Here is a 26,863-nt window from a genome sequence, read left to right as displayed (position 1 = left end):
CAGATAGTGATGGAGAAGAAGTGGATGGACTCAATGGTGGCAGTGTAGAAGTGCACCATCATTATCTTTGGCAGGTTGAACTTCTTCAGCTGCCTCAGGAAGAACATCCTCTGCTGATCTGCTGCTCTCACCTGAGGTCTGATGTTAGTTGGTGACGATGTTACTCAGGAAGCTGAAGGACTCCACAGTGTCGACCGAGGAGTCACAGGGTGATGAGGGCGGGTGAGGCTGCGTTCTTCCTAAAATCCACAACCGTCCCCACTGTCTTTAGAGAGTAGAGCTCCAAGTCGTTCTGTCCACACCAGGTCACCAGAAGGTGTATCTCTCACCTGTAGGCGGACTCATCCCCAGTAGAGATGAGTCTAATGTGGGGGGTTTCGACTGCGATCTTCACACTTGACGGACTAGTGACTGTCGATCCCAATGAATTCTTTTGATGAATGTATTTGGTAATGGTTTTGGAAGACACTGTACCTACCAATAGGTGTACCAGCTATGAAAATCCCTGAGATGCAGTACATTGTGTTTGGACTGGGGGTAAAGGGAGCACAGACAACCTGATAGTGATGTTTGGTCTGTTTGTCAGCCTTGAACTCACATATCCTCCATACACACATTGTCCTTGAGGATAAGCTTGCTTTCTATCCCTGCTGAAGGCCATGTGCTGTGAATGCCCTCACTGTTATAAGACTGCACCAGAGTTTTGGCGCCAGATCTCAGAGACGAGGATGGAAAAGACAAGAAGGCAAAACGCCAAACATCAGCTGTATCTTCATGGCAGAAGATGTGAGAAGATAAACTCCTCTCCGGTTTTGTTAATGGAGGACTGAGGCTGAGCCGGTCTGTCTGCTTTTCTCTTACTTGGCTTGACCACAGGGTTCTTGCAGATATTACTTTATCAGCAGAAAAAATAAACATATGAAACATCATTATTGACTTTTCCATCTGTGGGTTAGTATCGTCTCTCCCGAGGAACGGCTCGTCTTCCATTCCAAAACATTTCTGGAAGCTTCTAGATATTCTCCTCCAAACACACAGTGCTCCACATGACCCAGCATTCACTGCACTGTGTGTGCATGTGTCATCTGGGAGTGTCCTCACATTAACTCAATGAGGTCAGCCTCACAGAGAAAGTCTTTTTCTGTGTCACGATATTTGTATTTATCCTCTTCTCCATCTGGGCGGCTGCAGGTCATGGGTGTAACGGGAGAACTGGTCCTCCTTTTTGGACTATGTTCTGTTTGTCTTTTGGTTTCCAACCTCAGGAGGAAGCACTCAGAGATGGGATTATGATACAGAGAGAGAAAGACATGAGGAAAGAAGGAGTGTGATGAAAAAAACAAATATTAAAAGGAGAACCTGTTGATCATAGAAAATGAGACTCAGGATGAAAACTGAAAGAAAGGACAAAAGGAAGAAAGAAAGGGAGGAGAAAATAGAGGGTGGACCAAATGATTGCTTGAGATGAGCATCAGTCTTGGCTCAAAGAAACAAAGAAAAGGATGACAAGGAAGAAAGAAAATATAATATTACAGGACCTGTTAAAAGTGAGATTTAGTTGTGCAGCTTAACTCTTCCACAAGAGCTTTAGAGAGGAGGCAGTGTGAGCGCTCTGCAGAGCTGGCAGCTCTCTGCTCATTTACAAAGAAATACTAAGGAGTTTGAAGCTTCTTCTCCTCTGCTAACCAACGAGCTGTGCACACACACACACACACACACACACACACACACGCACGCACACACACATACTTTGGAATGAATACACTCTCTCTCAGGCAATAACTAGACGTCATAGGATTTCCCACTTCAGTAAAGGTATTTGACTAAGATTACAGAAGTGCTACTTGTTAGACTTAGTTACTTGAACACATAACTTTATTAAATAACAGTATCATCTACAGCACAAGAAGTAACACAGTGCTTTTCAAACGACATGTTGGCTTCAAAGTTGTGGTAGGCAGTCCATTCATGATCAGCAGTGCAAACTCAACTCTGTGTTCACTGTTTCTAATGTCAAATATGAACTGTGAAATAGATAAATGAATCATTTGTGTGGAGATTTAAACAACGGTGAAGCTGGCCTGATCCCCACTAGCAGGTCAATCCTACGTAGAGGGGACTGGACTGCAAAGGTCTGGTCTCCCCTGGATCTGAGCCTTTATTGGGGAACCACCAACAGATACCTACTGAAGGATCTCAGCCTCTCAAGCTCATACCGGGTTAGCAGGCCATAAACAGTCAGGAGCCAACCGCATATTTCCCTTAAATGCAATAATTCAAATCTTAAACGTTACACAAAAAACATCCAGGTAACCAATCTCAATACTGAAGTTGGATTTACATGCGTTTTCTTAATCAAGCTTCTGAGTAGTCTAGATGAAGCTGTGACAGGTTGCACTGACGGGAACAGGAATATATAAAGTTACCAAATGCAACACGTTCCACACATGTTGAACATGGTGGACTGTCTTGTATTACCAGGATTCTTTTCAAACCAGCATTACCAAGTTTTTCTTTGTTCTTTTGGAATATATGCACGTCCTGTGAGAGCAGGATCTATGATTCTGACTTGACTGAGACGCTCAGATCCAGCAGGGACAGTGACCTGTATGGACCTCTCTATATGTCTGCCACTATATTTGTCGGTGATCAGCTATTCCACAGCAGTTTGAAGGAGGAGAATGACAATCTGGTGTGGAAGTGAGGCGTGGCTCAAACACTGACTGCTCTGAGAGTTTGTACTTGAGCAAGCACAACGGACACGGACACACACACACACACACACACACACACACACACACACACACACACACACACACACACACACAGACAGATGTTGGTCGCAGGCCAGCCAGTCGAGCCAATTTCAACAGCACAATACACACACATGCAATGATGTCACTGCCTGGCCAGCAGAGACAGTAGAAAGTGCTGTGTCATGTTATCTAGCAGGGAGAATCAGGGAGGTGGAGCTGGTTGTCTGTGACCTTTGACCCCTGGTCTGCAGCGGTGTTTGGGTAAGTTGGGTTACAGACACCGATACCGTACAGTCAGAAAGTACAGTCGTTCTGCAATTGGAACAGCAGCGTACTTGATGACATCACCACCTCAGCTGGTCTTGATAATGAGTTTAATCCGTAAAGTATTTAATATGACAACCCTGCTTTTTTTGTTTTCATTTAAAATAAATAAAATATATACAATTATATGATTATACATAGTATTGTATATATATAATTGTAAATATATATTCATATAATTGTGTGTGTATATATATATATATATACAGCGGCAAGTTTCAAAAAGACTCGCCAGGCGGGTAACATGAGCCCTGACCCCCCGGTGCTGGTTTACTGACGGTCCCGCTAGCAACACTTCACATCTTTTTAAGTCGGCTGAATCTTGACAAACCGACCACAGATTTGATGCTTAAACGACTAACTTCTCGCCTAAAAACATCCTAAAATGACTTTCTGTGACTTAACAACAGTAGTATTTAGAAACTTTAAACTTCCAGTTGTGTGATTTCTCCTCCGCCATTGTTCCCTGTTGCTGGAGCATAATGCTTTCTGGGATATTTGGCCGTCCCAAGTACAGACAAGTCACCTCCGATGCATCCCCGGTAAAATGGGCGGAGCGAGTCACATCCGGGCATTTAGACCGTGCTTGGCTCGATGCGGACTTTGCGGACCAGAACGCATATTTAATCATATTTCTTAAACAAATTCTTCCACTGGCATGAACTGAAGGCAACTATATTTTCAATCATGACCATATGTATTGATAGACAGTCAAGCCTCTGGGTGCAATACTGGCAGTCAAGCAATAGGCCCTGAACAGCCACACCACTAATGACCACTGCAGCATACATGAATGGGCAATACAACTTTCAGCACCTTTAAGGATGCAAGGCCAGAGCTTCACTCTGACCATTTGGGGGACTCACAGAAACCCAGACTGAGCTGAGAGCTTTTGTACTTTGTGACCCAGACTAATAAGCCAGTGACAAGTTATGTTTTCACTGTATGCTAGATTTGTGCACTGTCACCATGTGTATTATACATTAGGGAGAACATTGAATTTTGCTGAGTTGTGTGTTTCTTGTGGTACTACTGGCTTTCGTGTATCCAAGGATCTGCTCCCTGTTTCAGTTCCTCTGTATGGTTTTCCTGTCTGTAAACTTAAAACTATATTTTGTTCGACTACGACTCTGACTGGCCCACTGGCTTAACCGCTACAACACTATTTACATTATAGGCATCATAAAAGTATGGCTTATGGCATACTAGTACTATTAAACTGCACAGATGGAACTAATAAAGTGGACAGTGTGTGTTTAAATAACATTTACAGAGAGTAGTCCACTGGTCCTGTTCATTTAACAATAGTAGCTTACCAGCTACCTGCTGGGCTGTTAATCAACATGTAGCACAATAAAATAAATACTTTAAAAGTAAAAGTTACCATTAAATCAGATGACAAAAGTTCTTGAAGTAATATGAGAGCATGCAAGACAATATATAGAAGATTACCTCTAGTTGGACCTTACTGTTGTTCAGTGAGCCAGCTCATATAGAATAGATCATGTTGATGTTGGCTTGAGATTTCCTTAGTGAAATTCAGCATACTGTAGTAAGTCCTTACGTACAAATAATAAACGATTTAAAAAAGATTGACCCGAGTTGCAACATAAAGGTACAGATAAAGGGCCTCTGTGAAGTGGACTCCAGAAACAGCTTGGATGCAGAGTGTGGTGGGACGGCTGCCACAGATGCTGTTTGTATCTTTAATAGATTGGATTGACTGCAGGAGCCTGTGGAGTGGGAGCAAGGCTCTTTTCATTTTCTGAGGCCCACTCATAAGAGACTCCTTTGAGTCCCAGTTGTCCATCTTACTGTATGTTAAAAAGGTCTTAAAAAAAACACATTTTAAAAAACTAAAGGCATGAGAATTTGGGAATCTGAGCCAACTTTACTATCAATCCCACATGACATGAATGTTATATGTTCCATTAGTCCCTAATATGGGTCAAGATCCAAAAATAATCCTGCATTTGATTTGTGGTGTCCTGGTGGTCTAGGGGTTTAAGATGTGGCCAGCTCCAGCCAAGCCAGGGACCTTTGTCTCATGTCGCTCTCTAACTCTGTTCCTGTCTTGACAAAGCTCCTCCGGAGACCCAGAAGAAGTACTTTTGCAGCCTGAGTGGTAGTACTAACCATGAGCAGTACTCTGACCTTCAAGTCCCTCTTTAACATGAAATATCACAACTCATGCAGTAGGCAGTTATTCTGAAACCTGGCTGGGTTTACTGACATTACCACACTTTTGGCTGTGTGAATGAAACGTTGGCTTGCTGAGTTGAGGAGGAACACGTAATGAACGGTCTGATTTGGTGCTAGTTTTCCATTAGGTCCCTGATATGTAATTCTCAAGCCAGTAAGCTTTATATCTTCACTTTCTTCAGTAAACTACCGAACCGTTCCTGTCTGCCTGGATTACCTGCTTTTGGGTCCCTTCCTTGACATATTGGTTTGGGTCTTTGTGAGGCTAGACTGTCTACTTTGGCCTTCAGGTCCTCAGAAGGACACATCTGTCTTGCTGTGCCCTTTAAATGACATCGTCCCTGGGATGGGAGAGAGCTTATTTATCAGTCCGTCCAGGGTGCAGCTTGTCTGCTAGAAAGTCTCCATGTCCCTAGTGATCTATTTTCACGATGATTCCATTCATAGATTTATGCTTGAGTGAGGTTGGAAACTGATAGTAGACCTTCAAAAAGTGCCAGTGATGAAAGCACTCTATTGATTGAGAAGCTTTTATTATTTATAGTGACACGGTCCAAAGCCTTTAGACTTATTACTCAATTTTAGTCAATGTATACCACTCATTTTCTATTTTTACAAATAAAAGCCTCCACCATGCACCCCACTCACCTCCTCTCCTCTCTGTCCTCTCAGCTCACTTTGAAATGTCCCTAAAAGTCCCTATTCTGTAAAACTCTGCCCCGTCTCAAGGTACGATTAACCTAAGACACTGTGCTAATATTACAGAGCAAACACACCCAAAACGGTTTGCAGCTCAGTGCAATCTGCCTTTTGTTGTGGAGTGAGTGGGAAGACAATACTTTATTTATACATTTATTTATTTATTTAATAACCTTATTTTTCATAAATTTTCTTCTCATGTATTTCCAAAAATAACCTGTAAGGGAGCTTTATTCATTTATTTTCATGACACAACTGTCATTGCATCCCAATGTATGTGTGAGATGGTTAGTACATCAGATTTTAGTTTCTTAAATAGGTAGATCAGATTGTCCATTAATCGTCCCCTACTGCCTCTGTCCACCTTTTATAGTTCAGCCAGGCACTGAACTACAAATTCCAAGTCACTTACCATTTTACTATGTATTTCCCAAACTATAGTCTCACACAGGTATCGGTGTGTTATCTGTACCAAAATGGATATTGGCAACAATGTTGACATTTTTTAAACAAGTGACATTCTGGTTTGTTTTCTCTGCTCATTGTTGGAGTCTTGAGTCTGTCATGACAAATCCTTCTTGGCCTGTCAAAATTCAAGGATTGCTGTTACCTTCAATAACTACTAGCCATTTTCAAAATGTTAATCCAAAACCCCCAAGGCTGAGTGTTCAGGCCATTTGCAGTGACAGGAGGTCTGACAGCTCCATCCCACGTCTGGAACCATGGAGAGACGTTTCACTCTGAGGTGTGACAGAAAGTGTCCTATGTGTCCGTCTGCTGTGGCTGGAATAAATCCACTTGTCATCACTAACAAACCAGCCAGTGTGGCATTTCACTTCCCGCTTTGTTTGTCTTTGTCCTCTCTCTGTCTGTCTCCTCTTTGGTTGTCTTTGTCCTCTCTCTATTTGTCTCCTCTTTGCTTGTCTTTGTCCTCTCTCTGTCCGTCTCCTCTTTGCTTGTCTTTGTCCTCTCTCTGTCTGTCTCCTCTTTGGTTGTCTTTGTCCTCTCTCTATTTGTCTCCTCTTTGCTTGTCTTTGTCCTCTCTCTGTCTGTCTCCTCTTTGGTTGTCTTTGTCCTCTCTCTGTCTGTCTCTTCTTTGCTTGTCTTTGTCCTCTCTCTATTTGTCTCCTCTTTGCTTGTCTTTGTCCTCTCTCTGTCCGTCTCCGCTTTGTTTGTCTTTGTCCTCTCTCTGTCCATCTCCGCTTTGTTTGTCTTTGTCCTCTCTCTGTCCATCTCTTCTTTGCTTGTCTTTGTCCTCTCTCTATTTGTCTCCTCTTTGCTTGTCTTTGTTCTCTCTCTGTCTGTCTCCGCTTTGTTTGTCTTTGTCCTCTCTCTGTCCGTCTCCGCTTTGTTTGTCTTTGTCCTCTCTCTGTCCGTCTCCTCTTTGGTTGTCTCTGCAATTTTCTTTTTCTCTCCTTGCTTTGTTTCTTTAGCTCTTTAGTTTCAACCTTTGACTGTTATAATAAATCCAGACTCTGTATTAGTTCTTTCAACTTTATCATCACAACCTTTCAGCAATGGTATACCTGTCACTTCCCTATCTGTGTAAATGCATTGTGGGTGTATGGTCACTTGGTACTTTGAGTGCTTTTCTTTATTTTCATGTGGATGGAGCAGATTAGCTGAAAATGAAGTCCTTTCATGATTAGTCTAATATAATGGTGCTCTCACATAGCCAGGCCTATCTCCACAGCACCGTGTCAGCACTCCCGAAGGGTCTGGCTGCATCTCATCGTGCTGCTATAGTGGAACATAACACTCTGGCTAGTGTGTGTTTCTTTAAACCAGTCACAATCATTCTGGGCGGCGCTAAGCTAGTACATTTATCATTTACTAGATGGTAAAACGCTAGTCAATGCTATATAGACTGTACTTGTATAAGTTTCTAGTGTTCCGACCACTCAAAGCGCTTTAACACTACATGTCATCATTCACCCATTCACACCCATTCACATCTATTCATACACTGATGGCACAGCCTACGGGAGCAATTTGGTGTCGTGCCCTAAGGACACATTGACTAGCCGAGCTGGGATCGAACCCCCGATCCTCTGATTGAAGGACCACAGAGAGCCACCACAGAAACACAAGGCTAATGTCAGACTACAGTGAGTCAGACTAGTATAATGGAAACTAGCTGGCATTTTCTCTCTACAGTGTTTCAAAAGTTTGGATTGACAGTTGAATGAAACTGCATCCTCTGTCCCACACATGTTTAATTCACAACTTGATGGAATTCTCAGTTTCACTCCAGCAGAGGAATGAATATATCAGCACTGCGACACTTGCCAACTCCAAAGGCTTTCAACGCTACAAAGAGGGAATCTCTTCCACTTCATCCACACTGAGTCGTGAAATATTGAACCGCTTGTCAAAAACATGAACCTGCTCTTTCTTTGGGACGTCATCCTCTGTGTAATGGAGTAATCGCTGTAATAATATTGCTGTCTGGCTGTGTTAACAAAGGAGACTGAAGGAAACTAATCCTAAATAGTAATACTTTTCTTATTTCGCATCTGGAATTGTCATTATAAATAATTAACTGTTCATTCGTATTACAAACTATATTTTTCTGCATCGTTACATTGAATTTAACTGCATTTAAAAGTTTCTTGACATTAGTTGAGGAGATGATGTTGGTTGCTGCAGAGCCTGTGCAGGACGTGCAGCCTCTGTTTTGCAAGTGAGATAGTAGCGGTGACAGATGAGATGCCTTTCACTTCATGTATCATTTACAACCTTCATGAGGAGAGGGAATCCTAAAGGACACTCTGCTGTCAGTATGTGCAGAAAATACAGAGTGAGGAGTTTTCTAAAAAATCCTCAAAAGTTTTAATAGTACTCAAAAGTCAATCTGTGGATGTACAAATACATCTGTCAAGGCTGCATGGACATGCAGTAGTTTGTTTGTTCGTCTCGTCTTTGTCTACCACGTGCAGTAAAGACTTGAGTCTCTTAGATTTATGCCTCCATCACAATAAGATGGAGGTGAATGGAATTTGATTTGTAAAACTAAACTCTGAAACAAAAGTCTACAGCTAGCAGCTCTCTGAGGTTATATTAGGCTCAGTGATGCTTTGGGCTAAACGCTAATGCCAGCATGCTAACAACAGCACGCTCAATGACAGTGCTTACCGGCTGATGTTCAGCAGATATCATTTGCCCATGTTTACCCTGTTACACTGCATTAGAGCGCTATGGGGCTGATGGGAGTGTCATCACCAAAGTCATTATGACTCATCCTCTGGAGACCCTGAATGTCTGTATAAAAATCCATTGCAATTTATCAAACTGTCATTATGATATTTTATTCTGAACCAGAAAATGTCAACCTGCTGTCGGAGCGAGATGAAAAGTCAGTTAACAACTATAGGAATCGAAATTCCCTCCAATAGTTAATATTTCAGTCTGAACCAAAGTGGTGAGCCGACCGACCCGCATTGATTTCCATAGAGCCCTAGCTGCTCTAGCTATTGGCTGATATTCATGTTTTATGTTTAAGTTACACAGCTACATGACCTGCAGTGAGTCACATAGTGGACCTAGGCCCATTGAGAGTAGTTTATGGATTTCATTGCTGCTGTCTAGATGCAACAGAAATCTTATGGCATTGTATTTGTGTCTCCTATCTGAGTGCATGATGGGACATTTTACATGCACACAAATCACACAAAGACTAATTTCATGGTGTGTTACAATGTGCTGCAATTTAAGGCTGGGCAAAAAGGCCAAACCTTTCTATCTCATGTAGGTCATTTCATATCACAATAATACTATACTGTATAGCATGACATAGCATGTTTTCTGGTTATTCAATAAATATAATGGCTCTATGAAATAACCACAGTAAGGCCTATTTTGGTATATTCTGAATTAAAGACTTGACGAATAAAAAATACTTTTCCTTCTATTAAGAACTTAAGTGCAAAATGATCCGTTTTTAGTTCATTTTAGTTAGTATGAACTTAATATTATCAATTTAGACAACATAATTGTTTATCACGATATTCCGATATGTGATTCCATCACAATGGGATTTAATTAAAGACATATTGAATTATAGCCCAGCTAGTGCAATTTTATTTAGTCAGAGAATTAGCGATTTCCGTTGGCTGTTTTGTCTCCAATCTGATCACTACCAGCATTATCTGTCATGATCATTTCTATTCAAAAATCTTTTTTTCGAATTTCCCAATCACTCTCATGTCACTCGTGTCATAAATATAATTCCATAAGTCTCCGTAAAGTGGCCTCCAGATATGGATTCAAACCTGTGGATGACATACCTGGCTCAGAGCCAGCACTCATATGGCCTCGGACTGAGTCTGTGATCGTTCAAAGAGATGAGAGAGGAATAACATGGAATGCTGATGATACATCTGGATGGAGCTCACTCACTCAGGACAGACAGTACACTGTTCCTTCATTTGATTTCAGTGTCAATACACAGAAATATAATCTGTGGCATGGATACGCTTCTTTCTTGCTGCGCCTTTTGAGATTTAGAGCAGGAATCGTTTTACAAGCTTTTAGGTTTTTAGCCAGTGACGTAATGATGGTGTCGATGCCCAGATAATGATTACAGACGGGCAGCAGTGAGGGGAGCAGAGGTCAGAGCCTCTCTTCCCCCACAGTCTGCTGTCCATTACTGTGTATTTTATACCTGGGCCTTCAGTGCTGTCCTACTACAGTAGAACCACCTCCTAATAACCTCATTATGACGCCACAGCTACGGTTATTATTTGTTTCTAGGGTGTAACAATACACGTATTCGTATTAAACCGTTCGGTACGAGGCTTACGCATTTGGAAAATGCAGAAGCTTAGATTGTGGGAAATATAATGTTTTCGGTGGACTTTGCTCAAACTGGCAACATGCTGTCTGACACTCTGACCCTGGAAACAAAACATTGTACCCTGGTGAGGCTCGTGTGTTCTGGGAGGCACACTATGCTAAACTAGCTTAGCAGGAAAACCAACAAGCTACAAACTCTCCCCGCAGCGTTTAGCTGTTCCCTACTGATTCAAAGAGGGCTAAAGCAATCGCTGTCACGGAGGGAACTCTGGATGAGGACTCGGACGCAGATGTTAAGGTTCACTGACGATCCTTTATTTACAACAAAAAACTCAGGAAAATCCCTGGAAACAAAGCCTCTTTTGGCGAGGCAGGAAAACAAACTCAAAAAGCAAAACTAAAAAAACTCCGATTTAACTCAGAGGGCAGTGAAGTAAAAACGGCAAAAGCCAAACCAAAAATCACTTCGCAAGGAAGGCAAAATGCTACAAATAAAAAAGCTCTGATTCTACTCAAAGAGCTGGGTGATCAAAATGGCAAAAGGCAAAACAAGGTCGCTCTTACAGAAGAACTACAAACAAGAAACGAGGAACAAGAACGGGATAGACAATAATCAGGCTTGGATTTGCTGATATCATAAGGCGGGTGTGCAAGGCAAAAGGACATGACACACTGGCACAGGACAAGGGGAGACGCAGACTATAAGTACACATGAGGGGAGTGGGGGAGCAGGTGGAGACAATCAGGAATCAGGGAAGACAATCAGACTGGTGACACATGAGGAAGGGCAAGGAACCTGAAACGAGAGGAGAGTTAATTTCCAAAATAAAACAGGAAGTCACAAAACAAACGTGGAGACAGGACAAAAACCCAACTTGACATACAGGTGTGACAATCGCCACACAATCCCCATTTCTCCAGACCATAATTATTGCTTTATAAAAGAAAACAAAACCCCAAACAGAGAATCAAATGTCCGACCCTAACCCGGCGCATGACGGGATGCTTTGCCATTAGCAGACAATGCATATAGTCAAAATCGCGGTTGCACAGAACATTGGTGCGGTTCAGTTCCAGCCAGAGGTCCTCCTGAGAACGTGTTCGTTGAGTTGTAGATCCACTCGGGTCTCAGCTAAGGTTTTCAAAAGCACCGTAGCTTGTAAGTGTGCCTTGGTTAGCCACCTCAGGTTAGCAAATCCAGCGTAGCTCCAAACACCAAGATGCTCAGTCGCAAATAAAACGTATTCTTAGCCATAAAATGTGCAACGCTTCTCCGACGCTGTGAACCAGGAATACCGTTCGTACAAATCCTTTTCCTGGCTGGGTCAGGGCTGCTAGTTGTGGGGTTGGCTGACCCTTTCTTACGATGTCCAGCTTTTCTGGAAATGTCCTTCTTGAGAAATCCGTTTCTCCTCCTTCAGCCATTGAGTGTTAAAAAAACAAAGCTAGGTAAAAAAAAAAAAAAAGAATCTACACCAAGCAAAACACTAAAAATGTCATAGCTTCTTACATATCTTTCAACTTGAACTCTTACTACTACTCCTAACTTCTGCTAGCTGCTTCAGTGTCACAACAGTCACGCTAGCCCACTGACCAATCATGCCGCGCGTTAATGATGACGTACTGGTAGGCTACCTAGAATACTCTGACATGTCAAAGAATACGCCCAACTTGTCAAACTAAAGATCTGATTGGTTGACAATCAACAATATTGTCCCCATTTACTTTAATCTGCAACGGCTATCCAGCAGGCCTCGGGCCTCTCTTCTGACCTAGAGACATAGAGGTGAAATCTGATTGGATAAAAGCTCTACTTAAAACAAGCAGCACTGGAAGCAGAGCAACTGAGGAAGACAGGAGCTGTGCAATGAGAAAATAAGCTAATGGGAAAAAAAAAATAGTATACATGTAGTGTATTTATGAAAAATTATTAAATTATAAAATAGCTATAACTTTGTGATTGTGTCTAGGCCAGCAGAGAAGGCTTTGCTGGCCCTGACGGCCCACCACTGATCTCTTGGTATGATGTCAGACTGCGCTTGAATGTGCAAGAAGCAAGTCCTCATTACACTCCGGTGAGGGTGTAAATCAGACATTAGCAGGACAAATTGGACCACAAAATAATTCAGCAAATGGAGCCATTTTCTGCAGCAGATTCATTGTGTGGAGGACATTAATCAGAGCTGTTGCCGTCTGTCCTGTTTCCCCTTGTTCCCACTAAAGACTAGTGTAGAGGATCATATGACCAGACACTGAGAGCTACTGAAGAGCTTCCAGCCAGCGTCCCATTCGTCCACAAGGAAATTAAGTGACTTCATTTTCACCTGAAGTGATATATACTCATATTCTCACAAGTGTCAGAAGTACTTTACTTTATTTTGAAGGCTAAAAGTCCTCCGGGTTAGGAGGTTGTTGTCGGAGGATCTGAGGTTGTGGTTGGGAGCGTGTCGATGCAGGAGGTCTAAAGGTATGAAGGGGTTTAGGGTTGTGAAGGGCTCTGTATGTGATGAGGAGAATCTTGAACTGGATTGTTTGCTGTATGGAGAGCCAGTGGAGGTTCTGAAGGACTGGGGTGATGTGGTCTCTGGTGGAGTGGGAGAGCAGACGGGCAGCTGAGTTGTGGATGTTTTGTAGTTTGTTGATGATTTTGGTGGATGAGCCGTAGAGGTGGATGTGATAGCAAGAAACATACGTTATAGGCCTATGTATGAGCTCATTGTCATTGCCCTTTCAGTTCAATCTCGTGCGTGCGAGCATTACATGTGAGAGAGACTGATACGGTGAGCCGGCCTCGACGTTTGGTGATAGACAAGAGTCAGCAATCCCTCTGCCTCTCTAATCTCTATGCTTTGTTATTTCTTAATATGAAGCAGCTGTGATTATTGTTTGGTTGATTTTACTCAAAGATACTAAGAAATAGCATCTTTACCTCCTTTGTATGATGTAAATTGTGATGAATCAGGTTGCATAGCCTTGAGCTGCTCTCTCACACTACAATTGTTTTTGTTGCTTGAAATACAGATGACTTTAATGTTAGACAAACTGTAGCAAAATGTACAGTACAAAGTGACTGTTATCAAGCAATCAGTGACAGTAGGAGCAGGGTTGAGATTACTTTTGACAGATTTCATTTCATGTTCATTGTTGAAATTGCCTTACAGTAAATCTTACGATCAAATAATTGTGAATTTGTAATTGTCTGTAGTATAACTTGAGTTGCTGCTGTGTAACCTATAACCTGGAAACAAAGTGCTGTCTGTGTTACCATAGACGTGAGAATGTATTGAATCGTCTAAAGACAGAGCAGTAGAAGTGCTTCTAACTGGAATATGTTGAAGTTGACTCAGTCAGTGGTCCGAATGGTGCAGAACTCCTTCCGCACAATTTATTACACATTCCTCACAGGCACAGTTACATTTATTTCTCTGTCGATGTGTGATGAAATTCATTAACTTACATATTCCTTCATAAATGGGGTTCGGTCCTCCGTGACTATGAAGTGAATCCAGATGAAGCGCTGCAGCACAGGAGCTCAGTGCTACCGCTGAACAGCTTTGATGTGTCATGTTGAATTTCCATACCGTTGGACAGCCACACTTGGCTCTACTGTATCCGTGACCACACATGTTAACCCCGACGGTCATGGCATAGCTCTGTTGAGAGCGGAGACCATAACAGTTTGGTTCTGCTCTGAAGTAAGACCACAATGTGACGCACTGTTACCTCTTGCCTTGAGGGTGCAGTGGATTCCGGTGCGGCGTCTGTATGTGATACTGAGTCAGAGGAAAAGGAGCAGAAGACTTTCCCGTACTGATCCCACTAAAAGCTGTCCTGTGCCACAGCGTCACTCGTGCTTTAATGACCACAGACCGACAATGTGTGCACTGTTGTGGTGGGTAACAGTGATGTTTTCATCTAGCGGCCAGCGCCATATCGAAGGGCGGACCATGAACAACTGTTCACTGTTACGTTGTTGTAAAATGGACCTGTCTCCAACCTCTGACCCCCTGTCTCACCTGAGCTTTAAAGAGCTAGAATGAGAACTGAGGGAGGTACATGCATGTTCAGCCTAAAGATAGCTTCGCTCACCTGTAGCAACATTTTGACTTTCATCCTGGTGCCCAGTCGCCCTACAGTACATTGGTAATAATAAAGAGCATAAACATAACAAGCAGCTTCCAATGTCGTCATTGGCTAATATACCAAATATTTGGGTAAACACTACACGTGTGTGAAGTAAACCTTAAAGCAGCAGCATCTTATTAATGTCATTTTATTTATTTATGGTGACTTGGAAGCAGCGGAACAAGCTGTAAACACGACACTGACGTAGTGTCTCCTAATTAAGTTGATAAGGGGAACTCGTTAGCAAATAGTTGGCTAATGTATTCACACATCCAGCAGACACAGAGCTACAACACAGAGTATGAAGTGCCTTTGCACCTCTTTCACATTATCATTAGGGGCCGTTTAACACAAGCGTCCAATTGATGCAGACACCAGAGAAACGGCTCTTTTTTTATTCCACATTCTTATTCCTTTTAAAACCTGGCACCTATATGACCCACAATGCAACCTGACTAGCCTCAATTGGGTCAGAGGTTTAAGTGTGTTATTCTGAAGCCTCTACAGCGGTGACAGCATGTCTCTGTACGTCCGTCCGTCCACCTGGACTCAAGAATGAACTGATTCGATTTTGGTGGTCAAAAGGTGATAATCTCACAAAAAACCTATTTGGGCATAATTTAGGAATGTATATGCTAATAATGACAATTTCACTAAAATGTCTAATAGGCTAAAATGATGAAGTGATGACATTTTGGACAGACATGGATGAGAATGTTACGTTATGATTGTAAGTAATAGTCACTCTCCTTTTAACTGGTTTGGTGTCAGCTCTAACTGTTGCTTTTTAGCTCACACATAACTCATTATATCACACCTTCTGTTCATGTGTCTACAGTTATAACTCAAACACAATCACTGCAGATCCTTGGAAGTTCAGTCACAACACTGGTCTCTTTTTCTTCTTCTTCTTTTCAGTTTTTGATCCTCCACTGACCTTTTATAGTTGATATCCATAACTCATACATCTTTGATAAGACTATCTCATGTAGAATAATCAGATGAACCCTCATGCTGTGAGGACAGAGGGTTGTGTGTTTCCTGCTATCACAAGCAAGTTTAGTGTGAGGTTTGGCTTTCTTAAGGGTTCTTCATTTTGCAGCAGGGACACTGTGTATGTGTGTGTGTGTGTGTGTGTGTGTGTGTGTGTGTGTGTGTGTGTGTGTGTGTGTGTGTGTGTGTGTGTGAGTGTGTGTATTCACACTGGTTTCCCCATGTGTGTTTCATCATGGAAACTCGTAATACTTCCAACAAAATCCACGCCCACATTCCCACATCCAACCACACACACACACACACACACACACACACACACACACACACACACACACACACACACACACACACACACACACACAGAGTAATCAGTCCCACTTTATGTTGTTCTGTGTGTTGTAGTTTTTTTTTCCTTTCTGCCTTCCTTCCTAGCTTCCTTTCCCTCCTTCTGCTAGCCTTCTTTTCTCTCCACCGGTCAGCTCTGTTCATGCATGAGATCAGACAATCTCAGCGTACAGCTCTCCTCTTCTATTGAATGCAAAACGGGCTGTTCAAACTTCACTTATCAGGGCCTGCAACACGCTTTGGCCTGCACACTGTCACACTCACACATCTGCAGTCTTTGGAAGAGGACGTGCTGTATGGGTTGCCTGACCCCATACCCTCCAGTACCAACGAGAGAGAACGTTTTCCTAATGATCCGACTTTTTGCTCAGACTGCAGTTTTTGAAAAATAAGATTCACTGAGAGCTGAGACCCTTTGGCTGCTGTAAACCCTCCCCTCCTCCTCCTCCTCCTCCTTTCATCCTTCATCCTTTCATCAGGTTTTCCTACAGAGTAAATATGCAATCCTTAACCAACAACCCAAGCATTTTCACGTCACATGTCTCTCTACTTTGTGCGTTTCATGTAATTTAGGCCCACACACTCCACAGACGTACACTATGTAAATGTCTCCTGGCCCTGAGGCTGTTATTAACTGTGTACTGTGAGAGTGGAAGACCACACACACTCTCCACTGGGGAGCCTTGTTTATACTGTGTTTAACTGGTGAGAGTTCTCTATATGATATTCAGAGCATTAATATAGCAGCATGTGAAGGTGTAGAGGAGTAATGTCCCTCTGTGTGTGTTGTTATCAGAGTCTCCTCTCTTTGTCCGGCTGCGTTCACCTGTTAGTGCATCAGACCTGCATAGACATGTTTTAAATACCATCTCAGTCAGTCATGTATGTTTCATCATTTTTTCATTTCATGTAACTTTATACTTCTACTCTCAGAGGAAAATAAGTACTTCTTACTTTACCACATTTATTTCAGAAGATTTGTTACAAGTTACTTTGCAGATTCCGATTCTTAATACAAAATATAAAACATTAATAAGCTAATGATGTATTATTAAGTAGTATATCATCATTAAGTATATAAGACTGATTCTGATTCTGATAAGGTATTTAGCTATAACTTTACTAGCAGCAACATTAAGGTGATGAACACAATAATACTTCAATAATTGTGATGCAATAGTATAAATATAAGGCCATTTTTCTACTTTTTCTTTTGATGCCGATACTTGTGTTCTTTTACTTTAGTAAGATTTGAATGCAAGACTTTTACTTGTAACAGAGTATGTTCACACTGGTATTTAGGGCTGTACCAGAGTCAGAATTTTGTGATTCAAAATGGATTTGGCTCTTCAATTTGACGATTCGACTATTCCTTCCTTTTTTTCTTCATAGAGTAGACACTCTATGAACCTGAAAATGTTCTGCCTGATGACCTATCCTAACCTTAACCACTCAAGGTCAAGTGACCCTACGCTAAGCCCCGCCCCCCGCTGCCTCTCCGTCAAGCTGTCAGAGCTAACATAGAGCCCATACTGTCACTAACTGCACTACTGAATAAATATTATCATCATGAGGCACAATAACATGATGTTGGTTTTATGGTTCTTAATGTTGTGTTCAATGGTAAATGGACCTTTTTAGTTCTAAGAACACTCAAGGCGCTAATACTACATGTCACCACTCACCCATTCATACACTGATGGGCAGGTGGCACCATGAGACTATCTCATCATTCATACCGACAAATACACCGTAGGCATAACCTGCAGGAGCAGTTTGGGGTTAATTGTCTTGTGTCAGGGACACATGGACATGGACTAGCGTCGATCCTCTGATTGAAGGACGACCCTGCTCACAGAACCACAGAACTACTTTTTAAATTCTAACTTTTCTAAAGACTGAACCAAGTGAACTGATCCAGATTAGATTCTCTTATCATTCTGAAAGAATGGAGTTGGTACAAGAATTCTCTCCTTTCTCTGCAGGGAACGTTCTCTGGATGAATGAATGGTGGATAAAAATCCTCCCTGTACTTAAGAGCGGTGGTTTATGTGTACTATTAAGTGCTGATGTGTAATGAAGTGTTGTGCAGACTGCTGATGGATGTGGGAATATTGGAGCGAGTGGTTTCATTTGCTGCTCTTCCTCCTCTGTGTGCCCTTAGGAGCTGCTCTGGGAAAAACTACATTAGAGAACATTAAAGCTTTGTCACATTGAGTGGGAATAACAGCCCCAACCATTTATTTAGTAAAAGTACATGTCAGAATCTGAACCACTTTATTTACCAGATGTAATGAATGCACAGGCATTTGTCTTGAAGACAGTATTATGCTGCACAGCCAAAGAGCAGACAGAGCATCAGTCAAATAAGAGAGGACTTGTGGTTCAGCAGTAGATTGCAAACTGTTTGGAGCATTTACTACTATTTACTTTTATAGGAGAATTCAGATTTATTACTACATGGATCTTAGCTAATTAGCCATACTTTTTCCCCATCTGATAACATTGTACTCATCAAAGGAATGTCTGTGATCTGAAACACAGTGACATCAAAACACAACAGTCCAACAGGACAAGCAAGCAGCCAGACAACTAGACAGCTTTGACACAAGGCAACAGCTAACCAGATTACATCAATCACTTTTATGATTGATGTTGACTTGTTGGTAGGTCACAGTGGAACCACTAAGTGGGTCTGTAAACTATGATCGCTGTTTACAACGGATAGTTTGGGTCATTGTTTTAATTTTCTCTTTCATTAAATAAGGGTTAGCCTGGTTCCACATTTTTTTATTTTACAGCAGTGATTCAAATATGTCTAATATTGTGCTTTGATAGAAAACGGTCTTGACATTGCTGACTTTTAAGGAAATGAAACAGAAGCTGTCATATTGGCCGTGTCGCATCATTCAATTTCATGAAACCTTCCACCTCATGTGGACTACTGCTTCAGAAAGCAATGAGAGAGCTTGCTAACTAGCAAGCTTTGAGAGTTATTGTGACTGACTAATGCGAGCATGTTCCCAGCTAACTAGCATCAGCGGTTATCTCAGCAGCCTTAGTTGGGTAGCACCTTTATTCAGGGCATTATCTCTTCCACCAACATGACAAACATCAGCAGACTCTTTGTTCCTCTGTCCCTGGTGAGAACAAATAGCTCTTAAAAAGAGACTTTCAGCAATCAACTCTGGTTTGGGTCTTCGGTTTGTCTTTAATCATTTAATAAAAGCTTTTTCTAACTAAACTAAACTTTATTACAATCGTCATTTACATTAGGTACGTATATGCAATTTGACCTCTGCATTTTACCCATCCTTAGCATATTAGGAGCAGTGCGCTGCTGTGAAGCGCCCGGGGAGCGATTTGGGGGTTCTGTGTATTGCTCAGGGACACTTCGGCACAGGACACGTAGCAGCCAGGGATCGAACCGCCAACCTTGTGGTTACTGGACGACCCCCTCGGCAGAGAGGGTTAAGCAGGCAATCAAGCAGACAGTGTTGTGTTCAGGTTTAGCTTCCCAAAAAACCTCACAATAAGACCTTTTAATCAATAAACATAGTAATTACAGTCAAATGAATAACATTTGAATAACAGTTCTGGTAATTACCATTATCATTAGTGTCAACACAAATAATTTGAATAAAGTTTGTCAAAGTTTATCAAAATCACTAGATGTGAATTAGTAGGTTTCCTGAATTATGCTTTAGCTTGCATGTTTAAACTCATGAAGATGCAGACTACTCTAAGTAGAAAAAGGTGGTGAGAAGTTCAGGCTGTCTAAACTTCCACAGAAGGCAGACATCTCTCTGACTCTTCATGCTGAAGCAGAGACGTCTTCCCTCTCTCTAATCCCTCTGTGTTTCTCCCTCTGTCTCACTCTCCCTTCCTCCCAGCAGCTTGTCCTCCTCCTCATACTGATCACAGCCATCGGGGGAGGCCGGGGTGGAGCGGCAGGCTGCTGTGGGTGCTGCCGGCTCTGGGTGCGTTCGTGCAGCTTGTCTGAGCGGGCTTTGATCCCGCCGCTCTTCCTGAGCGCAGCCAAGCGTATTAGGCTCTTTTCCACTCTTGTCTTCTTTTAATTACGGCCCATAATGAAGGCTGCACGCTCGGCTGCTACACATCACACACTCGCAGGAGGAGGAGGAGGAGATCCAACCCTCCGTCTCCTCCTCCCATCTCACCCGTCTTCCCCTCCACCAGCCTCCTCTCTGTGATGTTGATCCCTCGCTTTGGCCTGTACACTCCCACTGTCTTCCATCTATCTGTTTGCTTTTTCTTTTATCTTGCTTCGTGCTTACTTTGTTGTGCAGTCTTAACCCCAGTCTGTAAAGCAGTGTTTCACACCCAACAGTAATGTTATGGAGTCCTGAAGTACACCTGTACATCGCTGCAGCAAGGTGGCATGTAAAACCACTGGAGGTCAGGGAGTCTACCTATTAGCACCCCTAAAGCTTCTTAACAAAGTGTATTAACACACAAATGTGGGTACTTTTACAGGGATTTACATGTTAGAACTATTTCTTGGCCAGGCCAGTGAGTCACGTCAACCTCACAGTGATGACAAGGATCCATGAGGTCACTGGCTGAGCCACACCTGCAGCACATCCTTTATTAGTGGCTGACATGGCCCACCTCCCTCTGCTATCATCAGCAAAATCACAATCTCATTCCAGCTAGTTGACAAAAGATGGCTACCCAGCAGTATAGGTCAGGCATATGACAGCATTAAAGAGGTCAGGGAGCATTAGAGGTAATGGAAGCTGTACATCTGTCTGAATATCTCCATGAATCACCGGCCGTCTTGAGGAGCAGGTTTCTTCCCCTCAGTGAGAGTAAAGCTGGCTCTGTGTGGAGGAGTCCTGCTCTCTACGCTGAATTATCGTCACAATGGGCCATGAATCAGCTCTACGTGACTCTTATTATTCTAAACCTGGACATCCTCACATTTATTTTAAGTTAATATCACAGTCATTCGTCACTATTTGTCCCTTTGTTTCTTTTCAGGTCAGACTTGTAGATTAGAGTTGTCCATTAACAGTGAAAATGACATGAAGAAGTGAGTTGATACGTAACATACTTCAGTTCTCAGCCAGACATGCAGAGTGGTTCAGTAGTGTCATCTTTGTTGGGGCCATGTGCTTCTCACCATGTGCTTTAAACAAAGGAATCTAAGTGGGCCCTGCAGGCAAGGCTCAGCCTGGTTTGGGTAGAGGGCATCCAAACCCCCACCAGAAAGGATTCCACACTCACCTGTGAAATCCCAAACACAACGCTGGCCTCCCATTGGTCAAGGCCCACAGACCCCTGTGGCTCAGCCACCAAACTACAAAACTCCTGAGCACCCCTGAAACAGTGCTTATCCCCCTGACCCCGGTCGGACTAAGGAAGCACGAACACAACGTTGCTGTTTTTAGAAGAAACCCATGGTAAACAGTTTTACATTTGCTGGACGAATAGAGACTGTAGGAGCCATTAGTTAGGTCTGGATATTCTATCTGTTTATATTGGGAGCCTACGTCAGGTTGACCACGGATGGCAGTGTGGATTAGTGTTGCAGGTAATTGGTATATGGGGCACAGGTGCAACAGACGGCTAATGATGCATTGGTGACGGGGAGATCACACGTTTTTTACGAGACACACCAGAGGGAGACCAGGAAGATAAGTTAGATATCATATTACATCATCATCTGTGAACCAATTATTCTAAATAAAGGGAAAGCTCACCCAAAAGTGAAAAGCCTGGAATCTCTTTGTTGAAGCGAGTAAGAAACACGGATTCTTCAGTGAAAAAGAAGAATCAGAATCGTTTATTGCCAAGGTATGTAGCACATACAAGGAATTTGACATGGTGGGTGGTGCATAACATTTAACAATCAACAACAATCTACAATCAACACAGTGCAAGAAATAGAAACATATTAAAATGTACAATAGAAAATAAAATAATACAAATATAAAATAAAGTACACAAACAAACAGATAACAGTACAATAAACAAGTATGATGAAGTGGAGTGTAAAAGTGTTGAGTGTGTTTAAATAAAGAAACAGAGAAGAGTTGTGCAGGGGAGTGTCTGGTAGGAAATTGTCCTGAGGATGACAGAGTCAGTGGGGGTCCCAGGCTTTGTTTATGAACCCGACTGCCGATGGAAAGAAACTGTTCTTGTGGCGTGAGGTCTTGGTCCTGATGGACCTCCGCCTCCTGCCAGACGGAAGGGGCACAAACACTTCATGTCCAGGGTGAGAGGGGTCGGCTACAATCTTTCTTGCTCGCTTCAGGGTCCTTGAAGCGAACAAGTCCTGGAGGGACGGCAGATTGCAGCCGATCACTCTCTCAGCAGAGCGAATGATATGCTGCAGTCTGCCCTTGTCCTTGGCTGTGGCTGCAGCGTACCAGACACTGATGGAGGAGCAGAGGACTCAATGATGGCTGTGTAGAAATGCACCATCATTGTCTTTGGCAGGTTGAATTTCTTCAGCTGCCTCAGGAAGTACATCCTCTATTGAGCCTTCTTGGTGATGGAGCTGATGTTAAGCTCCCACTTGAGGTCCTGAGTTATGATGGAGCCCAGGAAGCGGAAGGACTCCACAGTGTCGACGGGGTTGTTCAGAGAGCACCAGGTCACCAGATGGTCAGTCTCCCACCTGTAGGCAGACTCATCCCCACCAGAGATGAGTCCAATGAGGGTGGTGTCATCTGCGAACTTCAGGAGCTTGACAGACTGGTGACTGGAGGTGCAGCTGTTGGTGTACAGGGAGAAGAGCAGAGGGGAAAGAACGCAGCCTTGGGGGGAACCGGTGCTGATGGTCCGGGAGGCTGAGATGTGCTTTCCCAGCTTCACGTGCTGCTTCCTGTCAGACAGGAAGTCTGTGATCCACTTGCAGGTGGAGTCGGTCACGTGCAGCTGAGAAAGCTTGTCATGCAGCAGAGACGGGATGATGGTGTTGAAGGCAGAGCTGAAGTCCACAAACAGGATGCTGGCGTAGGTTCCTGAGGAGTCCAGATGCTGGAGGATGAAGTGAAGGGCCATATTGAATGTCCTCACAGAAGCTGATGTATGACCTCACAGCCTCTGTGTACTCATCCAGACTGTTGGTAGCAGTCCTGAAAACATCCCAGTCTGTACAGTCTAAGCACGCCTGAAGATCCTCCATAGCTTCACTGGTCCACTGCTTGAATTTCCTCTTCACAGGTTTACAGAGCTTTAATTTCTGCCTGTATGAAGGAATCAGATGGACCATGACGTGGTCAGAGTCCCAGTGCAGCACGAGGGATGGTGTGATAGGCCCTGCTGATTGTGGTGTAACAGTGGTCTAAAATGTTCTCCTCTCTGGTGGACATTTAATAAACTGTCTGTATTTGGGTGAGTTCATGGCTGAGGTTTCCTTTGTTAAAGTCACCAAGGACAATAACTAAAGAGTACGGGTTGGTCCGCTCCACTCACAGTATCTGTTCGAGTGTCCGCTGTGTCTCCTGCACGTTGCCCTGCATGTAAACACCAACCAATATGAATGAAGGGAACTCACGGGGGAGTAGAAGGGTTTTCAGTTTATGATGAAGGATTCCAGATCAGGAGAACAGTGCTGTAGAACCACTGTCACATTGTTACACCGGCCACTGTTGGAGTAGAAACAGTTAAAAGAAAAGAAAAGTTGGAAGTAAGTTCACTGGAGTTGTTCCCCTGATGTTTATGAGCTCATCTCTGGTGCAAGAGCTCCGGGTATCACAGCAGAAAGCTGAATTTATGACAAAAACAACACAAAACAATGAGCACTAACACACCGAGGCAGTCGTCTACGGCGCCAGCATAATATAGCATAGAGCATAGAAACTCCTCTTTCCCATCCAAGTCGATTCATGCCGGTTACAAGGACGGAGAATTCTCTTAACGAGCCCAAGAAATTCTTTGCTACAGAGAGAATTCATTGCGAAACGCTTGGAGCCTGCGCAGCCGAGTGCATTTCCCCACTCGAAGGACCGACTCCTTCAGAAATCACCTGATAGTAAGGCTAACTTAAGGTGTCTGGGCTAGATTTAGGTCATTGTGTTTATTATCTTGTTTGTGTTGCTTAAGTTACTGTGTCATTTTTATAACGTGGTGTGTATGCTCAACAATGCAGAAATTAACGATCGTTAATGCTGTGTAGAAATTACTGTGTATTTCATACTGCTGCAATTGGGTTGAGATGATTCACCGCTAGCAGAGGCGGACGTTGTTTGTCATCAGTACAAAGGTCAGAACCGCGGCTGTGCGAATCAAAGATTGTCAGTTGTGTTTCTGTAGATGAGAGAGCAATCTTCTGTACTCCACCGCGGTGAGGAGGATCTTAATCTGTTTTTGGAGGATTTGATTTGTTTGGTTTGCTTTCTCTCTTCTTTTACTAACCCACACACACATACAGCATGAAGCTAATGTAGCTCCGGGGTGAGCGAACTGCTTCAGACACATGTAGATAATGAGACCTTTATATTCGCCATTTTAGAGTCCTGCGACATCATACGTTGTCTGAGCTGTTCTCTCACACACACCCCCCCCCCCCCCACACACACACACACACACACACATTACATGCATGCACATACACACACTCTCCCTCTTACCACAGTTTGTTGATTTTAGATAGCATGTTCATAAATGTATAGTTTTGTTGTTAGTTTTAGATATTAGTTGATTAGATCATTATTATTTAACTTAATAAACTCTGTTATACTTTAAAGAGCAGCTGTCTGTGATTACTTTGTGCATGTGTATTGTGATAATAGCTGGATATGTGGTCTGTTGCTCGAACTTAAACCTTCACTTTCACTCTGAATGTGTAATAGTGCTTTGACTGTTGACATTGTGAGTGAATACTAATTATGAGACTTAGTTTATAGTTTGGTTATTGGTCCCTGTTCGCAGGGTGGTGCCCCGTTATTATTAATAATTGTTAATAATCTTACTGACATTAATAATTCTATTAATGTCAATAATGTAGTTTTTCATATATGCTGATGACTCAAACACGCTCCTTCCCAACATCTTCTTCTCAAGGGAAACACACTTTTGTACTGTCTTTCTAAGAGTGAGATGAAGATCAGCTGTTGCTGTGGTTAGTGTGTTGATCGGAGCGTGTTGTTTAGTGAGACAAGAAATAGGAGCCAGCAAGTCCAGCTTTACTAACAGATTAATGCATTCAAAGAATGCAACTTCTTTATCTTCCATCACAATGATTGTGAGGTAAACAGTAGAGATACAGTGTTTGTGTTACAAAGTCATCTGAGTGTTTGCACATGTCTGCCTGGCCGCTGCAGGGCTACAGTCAGTCGGAAAGTTAGCATTAAGACTGGAAGTATGGATGTTCTTTTTCTTCATAATAAGTATAGCTGTGCTGGTGCTGTTGGTCTTACTGACCTTCTTCTCTTTCCTGTACTCAGAGGCATTATCCTTTATAGGAATGGTGTGAGGACCAAGCTGTTCACTATTCACTCCTTTATGAGGACATTCTGGGTCTGTGTCTGTGTGCATGATTTCTTGAGTGGTTTACCAACATGTAAAAGTGTGGCTCAGGTGGTAGAGCGTGTCGGGGGTCAAAATTGAACAGCAGAGGTTGAGATATTCTGACTTGAGATTGATGGGGATCATTTCTTAGTGTTTTACTAAGTTCCCCACAATGCAACACAATAACAATCTTTAGTTAGTCTTCCACTGCCTGGTAAATCAGTTGTTGTAGGACTGCTGGCCATGTGGTTCTCCTTCTCCTGACACTGAACAGCTTCACAACAACACATCACACAGTCATCTTCCAGCGTGTTTCTTGTCGCTGCTCTTTCTCCGTCTAACTCTCTCCTCTGCTCTGCTCCTCCTCACCCTGAGCTTTGGTCCCTCGTGTCTTCAGTTGCTGTCGGCACTCCTCCTGTTTTTTAAAGCACTCCACCTCGAGCTGTTTTTGAAGTTCTGAAACTATATTTAAATTATTATCTGAACAAGTGCTGAACGCCTGAATTAGTGTTTCCCAAACTGTACTCCAGAGACCGAAAGAGGACCCTGAGGGGTTCCAAATGCTCGCTTGATGAAGAGAGGATTCATGAATTTCATATTCAGCCTATTTCATTCACACATAAGTAAAGGATGATTTCACCATCTTCCCCTGACAGAATCCTGGTTCTGATGGGGACCTGGGATGACAATGATTCTATTTTCAGGGTCAGATGTTCATTGACGTATTTGAGAACTCTTAATATAACAGGTTGTTAGTACTCTGTATAGATGGGAAGTGGTCATGTTAGTTTGTGGCCATAAGAGGGGGACAAAGCTCCACTGCTCCTCAGTGTGAGTGCCACAGCACAGTAAATGTAGACCTGAGCGTCTTACTAGAACATAACGGGACAACATCATCTACTGGCTACTTTACTTCTGCATCTCCCACTGGCTCACTCATGGGACAAGGACGTATTAGACAAATACCTCATTTCATAGTATTCTCCAACAGGGCCAGTCTAAACACACCATATTGACACGGAGCTTTCAGGATTGGACTTAAAGGTTCTTGTCATGAACTCGTTCCAGCTTCAGCGTGAAAATCACTAAACATCTATCAGAGACCCACCAGCTGCTCCACAGACCGCATTATCTGTTGC

General features: G+C 42.9%; 1 protein-coding gene across 6 annotated transcripts in view; it reads left to right on the top strand.

Moving 5' to 3' along the window:
• LOC137877326 (pleckstrin homology domain-containing family A member 5-like) overlaps positions 1–26,863 on the top strand; it is a 178,604-nt gene that overhangs the window by 48,348 nt on the left and 103,393 nt on the right. The window contains exon 4 of one of the 6 annotated variants that reach the window (XM_068717155.1): positions 20,138–20,169. The exons of the other annotated variants lie outside the window; for them this stretch is intronic. Within the exon in view, the coding sequence (XP_068573256.1) occupies positions 20,138–20,159 (22 nt within the window). The 3' untranslated portion in view covers positions 20,160–20,169. Of the gene's footprint in view, positions 1–20,137; positions 20,170–26,863 lie in introns of those variants that run through there. 6 annotated transcript variants of the gene reach the window in all.

This window comes from Cebidichthys violaceus, unplaced genomic scaffold (genome assembly GCF_023349555.1).
Source record: "Cebidichthys violaceus isolate CVI_PGR_0920_01 unplaced genomic scaffold, fCebVio1.0.p SCAF_21, whole genome shotgun sequence".
In the NCBI taxonomy this organism is placed as follows: domain Eukaryota; kingdom Metazoa; phylum Chordata; class Actinopteri; order Perciformes; family Stichaeidae; genus Cebidichthys; species Cebidichthys violaceus.
This window is presented reverse-complemented; position numbering and strand designations above follow the sequence as displayed.